This window comes from Gadus morhua, chromosome 12 (assembly GCF_902167405.1).
Source record: "Gadus morhua chromosome 12, gadMor3.0, whole genome shotgun sequence".
NCBI classification, from domain to species: Eukaryota; Metazoa; Chordata; class Actinopteri; order Gadiformes; family Gadidae; genus Gadus; species Gadus morhua.
Genome location: NC_044059.1, coordinates 3,942,035 through 3,960,395, shown reverse-complemented (window position 1 = coordinate 3,960,395; position 18,361 = coordinate 3,942,035). Strand labels below are relative to the sequence as shown.

The 18,361-nt window shown below is 44.5% G+C and overlaps 2 protein-coding genes across 3 annotated transcripts in view; one reads left to right on the top strand and one right to left on the bottom strand.

The window, feature by feature from the left end:
- Window positions 1-12,176, bottom strand: part of hook1 (hook microtubule-tethering protein 1) — a 13,640-nt gene extending 1,464 nt beyond the window's left edge. The window contains exons 1-22 of one of the 2 annotated variants that reach the window (XM_030373181.1): window positions 12,016-12,176; window positions 11,054-11,139; window positions 9,430-9,502; window positions 8,482-8,532; window positions 8,148-8,280; window positions 7,771-7,838; window positions 7,542-7,604; window positions 7,267-7,350; window positions 5,805-5,968; window positions 5,430-5,570; window positions 4,361-4,562; window positions 3,987-4,097; window positions 3,731-3,818; window positions 3,530-3,596; window positions 2,762-2,902; window positions 2,447-2,534; window positions 2,002-2,033; window positions 1,810-1,892; window positions 1,191-1,291; window positions 922-1,023; window positions 593-661; window positions 1-70 (exon numbers count right to left, since the gene is read on the bottom strand). The exon at window positions 1-70 is cut by the window's left edge and continues 1,464 nt beyond it. In XM_030373181.1, coding sequence (XP_030229041.1) covers window positions 1-70; window positions 593-661; window positions 922-1,023; window positions 1,191-1,291; window positions 1,810-1,892; window positions 2,002-2,033; window positions 2,447-2,534; window positions 2,762-2,902; window positions 3,530-3,596; window positions 3,731-3,818; window positions 3,987-4,097; window positions 4,361-4,562; window positions 5,430-5,570; window positions 5,805-5,968; window positions 7,267-7,350; window positions 7,542-7,604; window positions 7,771-7,838; window positions 8,148-8,280; window positions 8,482-8,532; window positions 9,430-9,502; window positions 11,054-11,139; window positions 12,016-12,060 — 2,062 coding nt within the window. In that variant the 5' untranslated portion in view covers window positions 12,061-12,176. The remainder of the gene's footprint in view (window positions 71-592; window positions 662-921; window positions 1,024-1,190; window positions 1,292-1,809; window positions 1,893-2,001; window positions 2,034-2,446; window positions 2,535-2,761; window positions 2,903-3,529; window positions 3,597-3,730; window positions 3,819-3,986; window positions 4,098-4,360; window positions 4,563-5,429; window positions 5,571-5,804; window positions 5,969-7,266; window positions 7,351-7,541; window positions 7,605-7,770; window positions 7,839-8,147; window positions 8,281-8,481; window positions 8,533-9,429; window positions 9,503-11,053; window positions 11,140-12,015) is intronic. The other variant, XM_030373182.1, reaches the window with a different exon arrangement.
- A 2,234-nt stretch (window positions 12,177-14,410) lies between these two features.
- Window positions 14,411-17,835, top strand: si:dkey-183n20.15 (RING-HC_RNF170 domain-containing protein). Its single transcript, XM_030372289.1, has 6 exons — window positions 14,411-14,677; window positions 15,295-15,394; window positions 15,675-15,783; window positions 16,421-16,494; window positions 16,732-16,842; window positions 17,405-17,835. Exons 1-6 carry the CDS (start codon window positions 14,646-14,648, stop codon window positions 17,759-17,761), a joined length of 783 nt encoding a protein of 260 aa, XP_030228149.1. The 5' UTR covers window positions 14,411-14,645; the 3' UTR covers window positions 17,762-17,835.
- Window positions 17,836-18,361: the final 526 nt, after the last annotated feature.

Below are 18,361 nucleotides of genomic sequence, written 5' to 3'. Positions count from 1 at the left end.
CCAGGGGCAGCGAGGAGGCGGAACGGTCCCCCAGGCGAGCCTCCATGGCCAGCTTATGGAAGCTCAGACTCTGGGCGTAGAAAGGATCGTGTTTAACACACGCATAGAAATACACTTTAACCGTTGTTAAGGCCTGATTTGCAGGACCTCTTCAGACGTGAACATAACACACACATGACCTCATACACAAACGCCTACACGCACACACACAAGCATGTTAACACAGCACACACGCCTATACACAAGCATGTAAACACACACAGGTAAATACAGCACACACAAGCATGTAAACACACACACACACACAAGCATGTAAACACACACACACACACACACACACAAGCATGTAAACACACACACACACACACACACAAGCATGTAAACACACACACACAAAAGCATGTAAACACACACACACAAAAGCATGTAAACACACACACACAAAAGCATGTAAAACACACACACACACACACACACACACACACACACACACACACACACACACACACACACACACACACACACACACACACACACACACACACACACACACACACACAGGTCTAAGGTATTGCTGAGTTGACCGTCTTACCTTATTATACCAGGCAGTGACAATGAGCTTCTCTTCGTACTCCCTCAGCTTGGCCTGCTCACACTCCCGCTGTGAGGCACAGGGGATGAACCATCAGTATGGAAAACTTTATACCGTCTACGCTGCACCACACAGTCACTGTGCTCAACTTCAGTACATATGGAACGCAGGTCATGCGGAGCAATGGATCCGTTATCATCACAATGGATGCGATATTAAATGCAGGTCCTCCTGCTGCTCGCTTGAATTAAGGCAGGAGGATGATCACATCCTCGATGAGAAGCATCGCTCGGGCAGGATATCAACGGGTAGCCAGGTTGAAGTCATACCTCCAGGGTGAGGATCCGTCTGTCCCGGTCTAGTACCAGGCTCTTTAGGGCCTGTATCTCTGCGGTGGCCGGGTTCAGTTTGGGATCCAGGGCTCGGATCACCTGAAGACCACGTTGGAGGTTCAGTCATTTCATCAAACCTTCTCACAGTCTCAGCCCAATAGACTTTTATCTCCCAAATTAGATACATAATTCTAAATCAAATAAAGCAAATACACAATCAAGGTGAAATCAAAGCTGTGAGCCACCGTGCGGGCGCTTGGACTCACATTGCGTGCCTTCTCCAGGTACATCTTGTAGCGTTCTTCCATGGCCTTCATGTCATCGTCCTTCTTCTTCAGGGCGGCCATCAGCTCGTCCAGCCTCAACGCTGGCAGACAAATATGAATTCACAGTCAATAAACAGCAGGCCTTGGGAGAGACCATCCATCAAGATATTCAAGTTTGAGTTTTGCAAAGCCTGTCAGTATGTCCTCTGCTGAGCATGAATTGAATTAAACATTTGGGCAATGCAGAACATCGTGCAAAATACTAAAGCCAATCAGTTTTGATAACCCAAGTCTCATGCCGATCCTTGTTGAATGTAAAAACATCTTCTCAGATAAAAGCCTTCCTTGCTAACTTCTAGGTTCAGCTTTTAACATTGTTCTTCAGTCTACCTCTGATTAAACCGTTTTGACTGCTTCATTCTTTACTACGTTTTCCTTGGTCACAGCCATTGTTTTGAAATCATGGGGACTGTGGCACCCCTCATCCGTCATGAATAGACAGTTTGAAACTGCCTCGGCCAATTGCTGATTGGTCCTAGGGTTTCCCTATATGTGGAAGAAGCCTCCAACGGGCTGAAGACCAGAGAGGTGCAGCAGAGCAGGACAGTACGGGACTCACAGGTCTGAGTGTTGTCGGGCTGGAGGTCCTCCAACAGCACCTTCTTCTTCATAATCTCATCCTGAGCCTCGTTCAGCTGCACCCTGAGGGAGAAGAGGGACACCAAACTGATCAAAGAAGGAGCATGACTATCATCTACTGGTGATGGTTAGGAACTTCAACAACATAAAAACATAAAGACAGCACACTTACATGTGGGCGTCAAGTTTCCTCTTCAGGTTGGACTGAAAAAGAAAAAGAAATAAAAATAAATTAGGTTAACCATTCCTTTCGATACAGATAATCAGACGGAGGATGATCTGCTTGGAATAACCTCTACACAGCAAAAGTGTCTTTAACTGGTCTCCACAGTGCGCATGTTTTAGGATCTGAACTGTAGAGCTTTGCCTCAACCACCAATCAACTACTACTGTCGTTCTGTTCATCTTCACAATGATGTGAACTATTTCATCACGTCGCTATATATTCCAAAACTTTAAAAGGTCATGGTTTTGGTTAACATTTTACCTTTATCAAAATCTAATGTCAATTATCTCTATATACATGTGGATAATTTATTTATAATCTATTTTATTCTGAACCCATCTTGAGCTCTCGGGGCCCAACACAGCGCTGGGGCGGGCCTGCTGGTACTCACGTCGTCGGGCTGGGCCGCCTGGCTCTGCAGAGCCTTCTGGAGGTCCTCCACCTGCTGCTGCAGCTCAGCCATCCTCTCACGGCTCAGCCTGGACACGCCGCAACACAGCCAGCGAACAGGGAGGAGGGAGCAGGATGGGAACACCGGTATAATAATGAGTGCAATGGCCTTTTAAGCAGGATTCATTACAATGCGTCTCAAATGAATTCTATGCACGTCCTGTACCGTATGCCATTAGGTGGATGTTTTTTATGGCCGTTTTAAATTGAGCATGTATCTTATAACAGTATGGTGGTTGGGGGGGGGATCATGGACCTGTTGTCGGTGTCCAGCTCGCTACGTGTGCGGTGGGACTCCTCCAGCTGGGTCTGCAGATCGCTGATCTTCTCCCTCTCAAACTCCTCCTGCTGCAGCCGCAGCATCTTGTTCTCGTGCTGTAGGCGGATGAACTTCTCTCTGCCGGCGGGCCAAAATAAAACACGGTTCTCAAAAGCACACGCACAAAAATTATAAAGTATGTGACATCAATAACTGTGGACAGCTGAGTACATTAGTACAAAACATGGAAATACGAGTCATGTGAAGAGAAGCACGTTTCAAAATGGACTCTGATAACATGATAGTCATGTGGCATCATTGATGACATCTTATGCAACATGTTTAACTGAGTGAATGTATAATAGTTTGACTAGTTACCTGTGTTCTATACTTACATCATTGGGTTACGTTTGTTTTAAGGGGTTACTTGTGTTCTAAGGGTTAACCTGTGTTATATGGGGTTAACCTGTGTTATATGGGGTTAACCTGTGTTTAATGGAGTTAACCTGTGTTCTAAAGGTTTACCTGTCTTATATGGGATTACCTGTTTTATATGGGGTTACCTGTGATCTATGGGGTTACCCGTGTTCTGAGGGGCTGCCTGTGTTCTAAGGGGTAACATGTTCTATAGGGTTAACTACAGCTATGGGGTTACATGTTATTGGATCACCTACACAGCTATGGAGTTAGCTGGGTCCTATGGGGTTATCTCTGTTCGATAGGGTGACCTACAGCTAGGGGGTGGCTTGTGTTCTACAGGGTTACCTGTGTTCTATTGGGATCATCTCAGCCGCCAGGTTCTCATGGGTGGGGCTTCCAGCCGGAAGCATTCCTGGGAGACCATGGAACAGTACAGGATGTCAACCACACACTCTAAGAAAACCTTCCACGGGCTGCAGTCTCACACGCCCCATTAATAGAGCTCCATCCCCGGGCTCCGGAGTCGGCTCCAACCTCAACTTGTACCTGCTTGTCGGAGGTGCTCCTGCTGGGCCTGTGTGCATCGCAGTTCCTCGTTGGTTTCCTTCAGAGAGTCTCTCGCAATGATCACCCTCTGTGGGCCAAACACATCAACTTTTTAGCTTTTTCATTGAGACCACTAATCTATCGTGCCCTCCATTTGCTGAATCATGTCACTACATTGTTAAGGTCAAGATAACACACTCCAGGAGACGAGAAATGTATATTGTTTACAATTTGGGAGAGCCCGTACATGCCCTACCTCTTTCTCCTTCGTCAGGGTTTCGTATTTCTCCTCAAACTTCTTCATGTCGTAGGCCAGGTTGTCGGCTCGCCTCGTTTCATCAGACAACTTCTTGTGGAGCTCCTGGACCTGGGGTCAAGCGTCCAAGGTCAAATTAAAGAATCGGCCACGGTCGAAATCACAACAACATACATATACATATGTCTGGGTGCACAGAGTATGAAACAAGGTTATTCACGTTTTACTTTAGGTAAACATTTAATGTTCATGGAGGCCGGTTATGTTTCAATCATCATGGTAGTTAATGGTTAATATCACTCACACTCACACACACACACACACACACACACACACACACACACACACACACACACACACACACACACACACACCTGTCTCTTGTAGGTCTCCAGTTGAGTGCGCGCGGCGTTGGCTTTGGTCAGCTCCTCCTCCAGGCTGACGGTGTTGTGCATGTATGTCATGTTCTTCTCCTCCAGCTGCTTCACCTGCCGCCGCAGGTCTCCCAGGTCCTCCAGCTTGCGGCGGTAGGTTTCCACCGATGCCTCCAGCTTCACCGCGCGGTCTGAGCAACTCCTGCGGGAGCACACCGCAAATAGGAAGCACACGTGCGTGGGGATTGAGATGGCGCGGCGATCAGAAACAACAAGAGTGGGCGCTATATTGCCCATCGCTGTGCTTTGGTCCCTTCCTGCGTATGTTCTTTTATATTATTGATACCATATACTATATTTTTGGAAACAACTGGGGTGGAGCTACGGCTTGCTTCACGTTTTCTGGCTTCAAGATAATCTACCAAGGGTGACAGTAGATACAATACATTTTAATTAGTGTATTACTACAAGGGCCAGTCAACACATTGTTTATTTGAAACATATTTATTTGTTTACAGTTTGCTAGTGCTGACCGAGTTTGGGTTTGCTGTTATTAGCTAATTATGAGCGGGCTGTGCTCAATTTGTCGTAGAAATATTTAAAGAACGAGAGTGATATTCCCCGTTCATGCATATTTGAGCTTGTCTACTCTCAGACGGTAGATTAAAAATCTCAAATCAGATTTTTGAGACTGCTGGTATGGACACCAGGAGTCTCAGAAATCAGACTTTGTATTATTAATCTGAAGTCTGATTTGTGAGACTGCTGGTGTCCATACCAGCCGTGAGTCATGCAGACCACCGGAGGTCTGAATGTGAGATTCAGGTAGAGAGAGAGGATGTAAAGACTTGAGACCATCCCGGTCTCGCAAGTTCACATTCCGTTTGTCTCTGCAGATCAGTCTGGCGTCCATCCCATATAAAAAATTCCGAAGTTGTAAAATTGCTCGGACCAATCAGTGCTCAGCGGAAGGAGTTTAAGATCATGATGTACAAGCAGCGCCACATTTCAATTAGATAAAAAACTGTACACCACAGTATGTTCTCAGGAGGCTAGAGAGGGGACGGACCTGAGGATGTCCAGCTCATCCTTGAGGGCTCGAGACTCCTCCGCCAGGCCGGTGAGCCCGTCGTTGCGGTGCTGCACCTCGATGAGCTGCTTCTCTAGCTCCTCACAGTGGATCCGGTAGTCATCCTTAGCAGCCTCCAATCTGAACCACATGGCCATGCACGCACACACACGGGCGCACACACACACGCAGATAAAGACACTTAATCTTCTACTCATCATATACGTGGGTGAACATCTACAGCAGCATGTTCACTATAAAACAAACACACACACACACACACACACACACACACACACACACACACACACACACACACACACACACACACACACACACACACACACACACACACACACACACACACACACACACCTGAAGGTTTCCTCCTGCAAGGACTCCAGTTGCAGCTGCAGCTGGCTGTGTTTCCTTCCCGACGGTGTGCTCGGGTCGTCAAACGTGTCCAGCTGATTGGCTCGGTCGGTCAGCACGTCATTCTCTGCTAATAAGCTGTTCCGCTCCTCTTGGAGGATTGTCACCTGAGGCGAAGACAGGAGTGTATGAGGTCGACTTACTGTTTGCCTAAAAATGAAAATCCAGTCATTTGATGTCATGCAAGAGAAGTATCTGCATCAGAAGACAATGCTGGAGGTATCACATCGTTTTCTGTGATCAAACGCTATAATTAATCCACAGCAATAAGGGCCGGTTACATAACAGTTTTTCTAATAGGTTCAAATTAGTGCCAAGTCACGCTACTCGCCAGTTTGCATGACAACCGACGCAACTTGCCATTATGTTTGAGCCAATCACTAAGAGTAGTGGCCTTGTTTCGCCAGAGGTGGTGCCGTTTCATCATAATCGTGGATCATTCTCTCAGCCCACAAACTAATGGTGGGTTAGTCCTACCTTGCACCCATCATTTCAACATTTCATCATTGTTTTACTTAAGTAACAGAAACAAGATTGTTTGTGTTTTGTATAAAGAATTAAAAATATACTAAGTAATATTCATAATATAAGTTTGCTTATAAAAAGACAGAGCAACATGGAAAGGAAACAGCTTTGATGCGATATACTCTAACTGATAAACATGCTAATAAAATTTGTTCAACATGCAGCATAAAGTTTCCTGGAATAAGTGGTTAAAGCAATTACCCCTGCTGTACAAACCTAAACATACATGTGCACATGGAAAGACATAGCATACAAATATACAAAACTGGAGGGCTGGGGTGGCAGGGTTAGAATGGGCTAGAGGGGGCCTGGGTTCAGCCCGGCGGCCCTTGCCGACTTACCCAACCTGGACCACAAGAGAACCACAAGAGAATATTCTAATCCGTCAAGAGTCCAGCCAAATAACCAAAGGAGGAATGAGAACGGGTAGCTTTGAAGACGGATTGATACAGTATAGACAACAACATAGAGTCGACAGTCCAGCAGCAAAGTGCACAGGGCAGACGAGGACAGACGATAGCCACTGGCTCTGGGCTCGGTCCAGTCTCTAAACCCACAGGGTTTCTGCCACAGCAGAGACAGACAATAGACTGCAGCGTTGTTGATACCACATGGCCCAGCTTCCACTGTGCCAGGGGCATGCAAACTGTGTGTGTGTGTTTGTGTGACTGTGTGTGACTGTGTGTGACTGTGTGTGAGTGAGTGAGTGAGTGAGTGAGTGAGTGAGTGAGTGAGTGAGTGAGTGAGTGAGTGAGTGAGTGAGTGAGTGAGTGAGTGAGTGTGTTCGATCTCCCTAATCTAATTGTGTTTAAGGTTGACTAATAGGAGACACAAAGCAGACAGATTTCAGACACACTAACAATTAATCCTCTGAAAATACCTGTACGTCCAGCTCCTGACAGCGCTGGGCCAACTCCTCCTTCTCAGCGGAGAGAGATGCAAAGTCCTCCCGGGTCTTTTTCAGCTAAAAAAGGAAGGCAAAAGCTCCATTTACTACTACGGATTATGACAATACAGAATCAATTTGACAGAATGACATATTTTGTTTCATAATTGGATATCCTTTTGCACGTTTGATTACATTTTAAATCTTCATTTAATCTTTAGGACCAGATATTGTCATAATGCACCCTTGTGGAAATGCACCCGACTGACCTGCTGTTCCAGGTCGCCGGGTTGCTCTGAGCCAGAATAGCAGACAGTCTCTCTGCTCATGAGCTGAGGAAGACAATTGGCATTTGGTTTGCAATCATGAGATCAACACCCAACTGAATGCAATGCTTGTTTCATACCACTGCATGCATCAAACTGGGACACGACTGGTGAGGTGTGTCTTTTGGATGAATATGCAGAGAGGGAAGCCCGTTCTGAAGCCCGTTCTGACCTCTTGAATGGCGGTCATGACAACATGCTGCACCGACTCCTCCAAGGTCATGATGATCTGAATGTATTCTGGTGACGCAACAATAGAGTCATGTTACAAACCCGCACACACACCTCTAGCACTGGTGTTTCATGCTTCTTTGTTCCCCCGTTGAGTTTGTTACTGGGCCTCACTCATTCCCTAGATGGCTAGGCCTTTGTGAGTAGCTTGGAAGGACAATAGAGCCACATTGTCGACCTCAGATCCTAGAGAACTAGACTAGATTGTAATCTTCCTTTCATACCTTTTCCTTCAACACACTGTGAACGTGCGATAGAGAGCGAATGCTAGTCAGAGTCTTATGAAGACACGCGTCTATGTGTCTAACGGTAGGCTACCTTGCTTGCGGTCACATTTGACGGCGCAGCCCAGGATGAGCTGTAGCAGACGGCCCGTGTTCAGCGGGTCGGTGTGCTCCGCCACCAGCGCCACGTCCGGCAGGGGGAAGTCCGACATCTGCTCCCCGAGAACCTGAAGAGCAACAAACTCAATCCTCATCCAAGTAGTGGGGGAGATTTAAAGGTGCAGTGTGTAGGATTTATTGCAGATTGCAACCAACTGAATACCGTGCCCCCTCCCCTATCCCTTTCCATCGACGTAGGAGAGGGATAGGTGATACAACCTTAAATATCACCCTAGAAATACAGGAGGAGGAATCGAACAGCTTCCTACCTCATTATAATAATCCACCATCATCTGAAGGATCTTCTTCAGGTTGTTCATCTAAAAAGATTCAAAGAATTTTCTTCAATATTTTTTTATACATGTTTATCACATTTTTCATTGTTAATATAAGGCAACACACGTATGCTAAATAAAGTTCTACTGCTTTATGTTCAAAGTGTATCAATAATCAATGTAAAACCTGCAGTAGCAGCCTCATCAGCTATCACACTAAACTGACGCACACACACACACACACACACACACACACACACACACACACACACACACACACACACACACACACACACACACACACACACACACACACACACACACACACACACACACACACACACAGGAGAGCACCGTTTGGCAGAGGTCACGAGGACAGGTGAGAGAAGATGGGTGAGAAGGGAACAGGTGAGAGAAGACATGTTGTGAGTGTGGACAGGTGAGACGGGGGAAGTGAGACATGTTAGAGACGACAGGTGAAAAGGGACAAGTGAGAGAGGACATGTTAGAGACGACAGGTGAAAGGGGACAAGTGAGAGAGGACATGTAAGAGCAGTTGAGAGGGGACAAGTGAGAGAGGACATGTTAGAGACGACAGGTGAAAGGGGACAAGTGAGAGACGACATGTTAGAGATGACAGGTGAAAGGGGACAAGTGAGAGAGGACATGTTGGAGACGACAGGTGAAAGGGGACAAGTGAGAGAGGACATGTTAGAGCAGGTGAGAGGGGACAAGTGAGAGAGGACATGTTAGAGATGACAGGTGAAAGGGGACAAGTGAGAGAGGACATGTTAGAGACGACAGGTGAAAGGGGACAAGTGAGAGAGGACATGTTAGAGACGACAGGTGAAAGGGGACAAGTGAGGGAGGACATGTTGGAGACGACAGGTTCAAGGGGACAAGTGAGGGAGGACAAAGAGACCAAAAGACAAAGGGCTTTACCTTCAGTCTCCAGTTGTCCCCCACATCTGGTTTAATACGACCAAGCCAACTTTTGCTGAACCACACAGAGTCTCTGGACCACAAACACAAGAGTTAGGGGAGTAGACAGAGGGTTAGGGTTAAACTCAATAATATAATTGTGATCATTGTATTCTTTGTCCAGAAAAAAAAGCTATGAACAAGCTGCAGGGCCACTTAATATACTGCAGAGAAATACCAACTGCATCAAAAATGATTAAATATGAATTCCTCACATCTATAATGTTTATACATTTTAGTGCAGTGTTTGTTGAATATTGTTTTTGCCTTGTAAAGGAAACATCTGGTGGATAGTGGTATTCAACCGTTGTTTTTAAAAGGTCTCATGACATGAAAATCACTTTAAGAGGTTTTCTAACATTAATATGAGTTCCCCAAGCCTGCCTATGGTCCCCTAGTAGCTAGAAATGGCGGCAGGTGTAAAACGAGCACTAGTTATCCTTAGTTAGCCTTTGATAAATGAAAGCTCAGACGCTGCGGTTTCGATTCTAGCCCCATATGTCGTCATAAGGGGTCAGGTTACCTCCCCTTCTCTGCTTTGCCTGCCCAGAGATTTTGGCCCGCTAATGAGACTATAAGCTACGACTGTTGTACTCTTCTTTGTTATTTGGATAACCGTTCTGCTGTTGGTGTTATGGCGCATAACACGTCGGGTTCTCTGACATCTCTGGTGTTTCCACAACAAGACTCGTAGTGGGGGTTATCTCAGACATGGTTGAGAAGGAATTGGGGGAAAGGAACTTTGGCTTTGACCCCCTGAACTACATGAACCGCGAAATGGAGGAAAAAGGGATTGTTGTCCGCGATTGTCTCCCGCCGGAGCCCCGCTGCCCGCTGTCGAGGCACCACCGCCGCGAAGAACCACCGCCGCTGGGCGGTGGTTCCTCGGCGCTGCCCGATGCCCGCTTCCGAGACGGTGGTGCCTCGGCAGAAGGGTAGAAGGGCTCCGGCGGGAGACAATCGCGGTCAACAATCCCCTTCTCCTCCATGTCGTTGTTCAGTCTACTTCAGATTGATGTGGAAATAGAACCAGAGACGTCGGAGAACCCGACGCAGTCGTTTGAGATTCATAATGTCGTCTGGAGGCGCACAGCTTTCGGCCGTGCTAATAAATATTATATGATATAGATATCCATGTATAATATGATATTACTTAGATTTAGAGCTCCAGGACTCCCGAGGGACAGAGTTCTAGAATATTTACAGAACACGGACAAAAGCTGTGTGCGCCTCGCCATTGCGATACAACCACTGTAAACACGAGCGCATGATACCGTGGCCGCAAGCTGCTCAGGGCCACACCCCCACCCTCCACCTTGACCTCTAGAAACGGCACGTTTGTGGAAAGCTTATTATGGGACTGGTTCGTAGTGGCTGTAATACTGCACCAAGGCTGAATTTCTTGAACATCTTCAAATTGTATTAAGGGCCCCTAACACCTAAGCATCCATAAAGTAGCATGCAATGAGACCTTTAATATTGGATTTGTAGCGGAATGATTTGGAACTGTTTGAAAAAGCAGGAGTCTTCCTAAACGCTATTGACTAATCAGAATAGAACAACAATATTCTAATTAGTATATTACATGTGATGCAGGGCTTGGGACATGGCCTCTCCATTGGTAAGCTCTGTCAAAGTGGAGCAGGATGAGGGGGTATTGAAGGTCTGCAACTGAAAAACATACACAGAAACAAAATGGTTTAAAAGGGGGTGATGGCTGATGAATGAATTTGTTTGTCAATGAGACAGGTCAAATCTCATCAAGTATTTCTATTGCCCTATGTGAAAATTGGAAGTTTACCCAGCAAAATAAATGTATCATCACTGATGCTCAAAGATTTATTTTATGGATATTATATTATCCTCAGATCGTTGGTCTCACTTTGCCTATCCCTTTTTTGACAATTTGACATTATTTTATTGCTACTGCAGATGCAAATATGAATGGATGCATATACATTATTCCGTTAGATAGTATGTAAACATCGTAGAAGAAATACTATTATATAATTCCTAGTATAATAAACATGACATGCAGACGATGGTTCGAGACACCTTATAAAACTCAATAACATACAAACGGAAGTTGGACACATTTCGTGTATAACAAATTTGTACTAGTGAATAATTTAATGCGATTTCATAAGCTCTGGCAGAAGGTGCGACATTCCACAAATATCTCATGGTTAATTAGATTAACAGTCTAACCCGCATAAGGATCAACTGTATTTGGTGCTAGTGTATTTGTTTTTATGTTTCGCAAGTGTAAGGGGAAACCTTGCCCACTGTAGAGTAATAGTCGTACAGTAATATAGGACATGTATTATGGTTGCTGTTCATTGGCGATCACTAATACATGGTGATTTTGGCAGGGGTATATTATTATTATTATTATTGGATGTTTACGGTTGTAGTGCAATGCTGAGCAGAAAGCTTTTTACCCATAGGTGCGCTTCTCGGTGACATAGGACCTACTCTCCTTCGACAGGTACAAATCGCTTGAGCCAACAAAATCACTTGAGAGATACAAACGCAACACAAACTCACCCAAATTAAAAGACTTTCGCACAAAACTGCTTTGTTGTCGTCCATGTCTTCTTCGTTTGAATTAGGCTATCCGAAATTCTATCCCCCCTTACTTTTACTCTGCATTTGACCTCACCTGTGAGAGGTAGGTGCGTAACGTAAATGGCGTATTGGGGCATAATTTACTGCGTGTTGTTCAGCAAAGACCAGCGTAACCTCTTCGTGGATTGCAGATGCCGTGCTTTTTGACGTTTGCAAACGATTCGGATTGGGGGATTGACAGGAAGTGGCGGACAAGGCAGCGGCAGAAAACCAATTGGGCGGTACTTTGAGAGGATTAGACCAATCACCTTTGAGATACGTGAAAACAGAGTATTCATGTGTTTTTGTGACAATCAAGCCAATGCACCGGTCTCGATGTAAACGGTTTCATGTTAAGTTGATCCGTCTTTATTAGCCGTATAACCAACTGCACCGTGCTGTGAGATAAGCAAGAGAAAAAATATTTTTTTTAATGCTATGCAATTTAACAGGCTGTTGCAGTTGATACAAATTCATAGTTATTGAAAGTATCTAAAATATGTTTATAATTTAAATAGGTTAACCCTAAATTGATAACTAAAAGTATTTTACAGAAGTTCGAAACAGGATTTTAACTGCATTCATTTCCATGGAAAAACGTGATTTATAATTTCTGGGATACTAGGATACCTACCTCCAAAATCCAAGACTGCTTCAATTACCATCTTTCTGCTAATCCTTGAAATGCTGGTTTTGATCATGTACAAGAAGCCAAATTATTTCCCCAGTTGAATAGCGAGGTGGAGGGAGCCTGTCCCCCCAAAAAAGTGTGACAATGGGTGTGTGTGTGTGTGTGTGTGTGTGTGTGTGTGTGTGTGTGTGTGTGTGTGTGTGTGTGTGTGTGTGTGTGTGTGTGTGTGTGTGTGTGTGTGTGTGTGTGTGTGTGTGTGTGTGTGTGTGTGTGTGTAATAGCTGATGAGGCTGCTACTGCAGGTTTACATTGATTATTGATACACTTTGAACATAAGGCAATAGAACTTTATTTAGCATACGTGTGTTGCCTTATATTAACAATGAAAAATGTGATAAACATGTATAAAAAAATATTGAAGAAAATTCTTTGAATCTTTTTAGATGAACAACCTGAAGAAGATCCTTCAGAAGATGGTGGATGATTATTAAAAGAGAGAGACAGCAAGAGAGATACTTGCGTTACACTTTACTAAACTACAATGTAATTCCTTCCCTCAGTGTGGAGGGGGCAAGGGACTGAGTGTGTTTGTGTAGTGGCCACACCACTTTGACATGCTAATGGTTTGGTGCCTCATGGGACAAGGATTAGAATTTGCCCATTTCTCACCACGACCAAGCCACCATAGAGGCCGCCTCATAAGGCCACTAGTTAGGAGAAACTGGCCTGTTGGAAGTGTGCTGGGGTGTTATGTCCTCCATGCCACTCGCAGGCCCAGTCGATTTGATGAGGCCTGGTCCCTGGCTGATCGATGGTTGCTATTTTTAGCTTCCAGACCACCAATGACCACCACCTTCGTTTTGATATGGAGATACGAGATACGTTGCATCAGTGAGCATCCTGGACTGCGTAAATATTAGCCTGGGTATCCGGCGAAAACATAGACGTCTAAAAATAGTGCTGCGTTGACATGCGTCGAAAATAAGGGCAGATTGACACAGAAATCCAATGAGTGAAGTTGTTCAAATCCTCTTTCAGAAGAACAAAGTTTTTCAATGGAGAATAATTATTAATACATCAATTCATTTATTGTTCTTGTTATAGTGAGTCATCTTAATAAGCATTCTGAATAAAAAGCACGTCCTCAAGATTAGAAAATGTGACGGAAATTAAGGTTTGCCCTTTCAGTTCATAGTGCATTATCTTTACCAATATCCCATGCCAGATTGATTTGTAGAACATCAGCTCTAATTAACTCGATCCAATTGTTTCTTTAACATTCAACGTCTGACACAAACCCATGTGGCCTCGCATGGGTCTAGTTTGGTGACTACTGTGTTTCAAAACCAATACGTGACCATTAAGGCAGAGTGTAGACAGGCAGGGAGGGCTTACAGGAGATTCAATTCAGGGTGAATCATTGTCAAGGTCAGGGTTTTCCTACTGAGGCGGCGAGTGGGCCAGGTCTTTGAAGTGCCTGTTGACCGTGTGTGTCACATGACCAATATAGCTTGATTCAGGAGCGGCGAGGTGGCCACTATCCACGTCAGCAATAGGCCCTGAGGTGACACAGGTTTAATTCCCTCTCTTCTTCAGACCATTTTTTCCTGTGTTCTTAAAGACACAGGACACAAAGATAATATAAATAAATAATAACCAAACGTTTGGATCACAAGCGGCAAGAAAAAATACATTAACAGCACAGCCCATTTGTTGATGACAGTATTTTACCACAGTATCCAAGAATAATCCAAACAATCTCCCCCCCCTTCTATTTAGAGACAAGCGCACAATGGAGGTACTGGGTTGATCATTAACCAGCCAAGTGTATTTGACTGAGTGACTGCTGTGTGGTTTATATACCTGCTGTCACTGGAGCACCTTACTTCCTACTAGAGGAGCCACGCTCAACTCTGTCCTTCGCCCCTTCTGACCTGCGATGGACCGCAGGTGCAACGGCACTCAGCTCGGGTGAGTCAAAGCCACCCATAGTGTGTGTTTACTAGCTGCAGTATGGCTGATCTTGGAAGGATGTCACTGACTGTGTAGTACTGGGGGTATTTATTCCTGTCCAAGTGATAAATAATTTCATATATTGAGATGAGGATATGGTTGGTTGAGGGAATCCACTGATGAACATGGGAGAAATTAGTTAAAATAAATGAATAGACTATACTGTATGAATGTATGATGAATGATAATTGATTGAGTGTATGTGGCAAACCCTAAAGTCATCCTAAATGCCCAATGAGCCAATTATTATGTGCATGGGAAATATAAGAAGCAATATACATTTGTTTGCAAGTTTACTGTCAAAAAATGTCTCATTGATAGACTAAAAAGTCAATACCACTTATATACTATGACTAGTATGATCTTATTGTTCGGGAGTAACATGTCATGTCCTTAAGCCATCGACATCTGCAGCCATCCAGAAAATCTGCCGCCAAATCTTATCTTGCAGTTTTGTGTGCGGTGTCTTTATCTGATCACTTTGGATAAACCCATGACCCATGCTGCGTTTCAGCCACCACCAGGGTCAATATCAGTTGCCCTGTATTCTTTTTACATGTCATGTGATGGTACAGCCGTGACGCCAGCCCCCCTGAGGTTCCTACGGGGGAGGCCGGCGCAGGATCACAGAGAAGCAGCCAGTCGGTCCCCCCTGGTCCCATGAAGAGCCCCGAGGTGAGGACCTCTCCCTCAAACTTCTCATCAGCATGCTGCATGGGGCTTTAGATGTTCCAGCAGTATGGTCACTCTTGGTCAAGGTTCAAAGAACATGTTAGCCATTTATTTATTGATAAAAGCTGTTCTCCAGGCTTGGGGTTTGTATTTGTGAAGGCATCAGGAGCGTGCAATGCTTATTGACTCTATTGGACTCTGTGGCGGTACGATCTTCCTATCCTCTCTCTTTTGGATATTAATCTATGAAGGCTTTGGTGTTCCTTTGATCGCTACTCTGCAGGAATCTTCTAGACACTGTACATCGATTGGCCACAGAGATAGTCACTGTCCAGTGTGTCTGCAGACCGCAAACTTCCCCGTCTCCACAAACTGTGGCCATCTGTTCTGTGGTAATGGAAATCGCACACACACAGACGCACACACAAGTCAGGGGTCATCATTGATCATTGATCTGTGAATTATTGAATAATCAGTACACTGGTGGACATGTGACTTGAGCACAGGGGAACGTCTTCTGGACTCTAACTTTTGGTCCCATCTAAAAGTTAACAACGCGTTACTTATGAAAGGTTGTTTTATTAATGACCTTTCATTTGTATTATTGTACACGGTGCAAAATGGTGTTTTTTCCTACATGAGCCTTTTAAGGTGATGCACACCGGTGACAGAACGACCACTGCAAAATTCCCTTAGTCCTCAGCATTCATGATTACACTAAAAACAAACATTGACTACTCTACTTCTGGTCCATCATGCCCCACACTAACCCCTGTCTCAACTTTAACCCTCATTTGTTGCCACAGGATAACCCTTCCAGACAATCAGACTACACCACTAATAACCTGATAAGTCCATCATAAAATTGGATCCATCGTGTTCCACCATTAGTGGATTAGTGGAAACCAGACAAACAAACAGACAGACAGACAGACAGACAGACAGACAGACAGACAGACAGACAGACAGACAGACAGACAGACAGGTTCAACATATGCCTAAGACTGTTGGTCTTGTTTCTTTCTGCAGCACCTTGTCTGATTGACTACTGGAGATACGGGTCGTGGCTCAGCGCCATCAGCTGCCCTGTCTGTCGACAAGAGGTATATAAACCACACGCACTGCGTGACATCATCTTCAACTAAAGACAAGAGGTATATAAATCACACACTGCGTGACATCATGTTAAACTGTAGACAAGTAGTATATAAACCACGCACTGCGTAACATCATGTTAATCTAGACAAGAGGCATACAAACCACACACTGCGGTATCACGTCAAATAACAAGACACAGTAACAGATCAACACCAAGTGTTAACAACAGTCATGACTTTCAGGTCAACCTGCTGAGCCATCTCTTCAGTGACAGCCGTTCAGACCGGAGGTCAAAGGAAGTGGAGGTGGACATCAACGACTACAACAGGCGCTATTCAGGAGCTCCTAGAAAGGTCACAAATAATACACTCACAACTACACAAAGTACACTAATGACACTCAATATCCCACACACACCCTTTTCTTTCGCGGCTCCTCCCACCAGTGGTTGTTTTCTGGGTCACCATTGAATACACATGCTCACGTAATTCACCTGATTGTGTTAAGGTGTCAGGTGAGGTGGATTTGAATTGAGCCAGTCCTTGAATAACAGTTTTGGGAGTACACCTGTTGGGAAAATTAGAGCTCTTTATATTTCAAAAAGACAACCCCCCTTATGTTCCGTTTGATTGTAAAACCTGATTTCATTAATTGACAGAAATGGTGGGCTTTATTATTAACTTTTTGCAATGACCATGAATTATTGTTAAGCTTATACAAAATGTGTTATTTTTGAGCAGGATAATACCTTTGATAGGAAAACCTTAATAACATTGTCCTTTCTTACTGCCTCCATAAAGACACGCACCCACGCGCGCGCGCACACGCACACGCACACACACACAAACCCCATTACTAATAAAATATAGGCTGCTCGTGTCAATGCCACATTGCTTACTGTTGTGCACATCCTAGGTAATGGATTACCTGTGGGACGCGCTGCTATTCCTGCAACTGTTAGCACGGGGCCTGACAGCTGTAGGGGGTCTCTTGTGGCTCTTTTTCCTCCGGGTGGCGCTGTGCTGTTTGGGCGCCCTCGTGTCCTTCTCGTCCCATCCCCTGGACACTGTCTCTTCATCATCATCATCATCATCATCATCATCATCATCGGTTACGCTAGGGACGAACCAGTCTCTCTGCGTACTGCTTGGTGTCCTGGATGACCTAGTGGTGGTTGTTCTGCTACTAATCTGCATTATCAACATCCACCAGCAGATGGAACTCGAACGAAGCGGTTCGGTGAGCGCGTTAGCAACGCATGGAGTACTATGAGAAAAAAAAAAAAAAAAGCACGTTGGTAATACCTAATTATTATTTAGACACATATTAAACTCCCCACCACCATTGCTTGTAGTTCACGAGTCGATCAATACATATTGGCTTTCTTACAGTATTAACACACGTCAGTAAAATGTTATTTATTACGCTGTTTATCAGCTAGAATCAGGAAATAGCCTAAATATTATAATTCAAGGGACAGTTCCCATGACTATATCTATGACAATTTTAATCCAATGCAATACTTGCAATCAATTACAAATCTGCGTCAATGGTTTGAAATGTCTCAACAAAATGTGTATATATTGGGATAACACATTTAACACAATATTCAGTACATGTTGGCCATACAGACCTACTGTTACTTACTGTAGGTCACATGCTGCAGTCATACATGAATCTAGTCATAAATCTACTATCATTATTTCAGTATTCATATTTTAAGCCTTGAACACAAAAATCCTCAGATTGACAAGCAATTCAATCTTCTTCTGTAGTTATCTTGAGTCAAGACTTATTAGTTATTAAAAACACAACCCCAAAAAACTAATCAGGGTATAAATATTGCAGATGAAGTGTGACATGTAAAACTTT

Bases quoted from the DNA above. Each gene is read 5' to 3' on its own strand.
- si:dkey-183n20.15 (XM_030372289.1), top strand. From the start codon at position 14,646: ATGGACCGCAGGTGCAACGGCACTCAGCTCGG. The intron at 15,395-15,674 runs GTGAGGACCTCT...GCTACTCTGCAG, and splicing joins GTCCCATGAAGAGCCCCGAG to GAATCTTCTAGACACTGTAC. The intron at 16,495-16,731 runs GTATATAAACCA...CATGACTTTCAG, and splicing joins GCCCTGTCTGTCGACAAGAG to GTCAACCTGCTGAGCCATCT.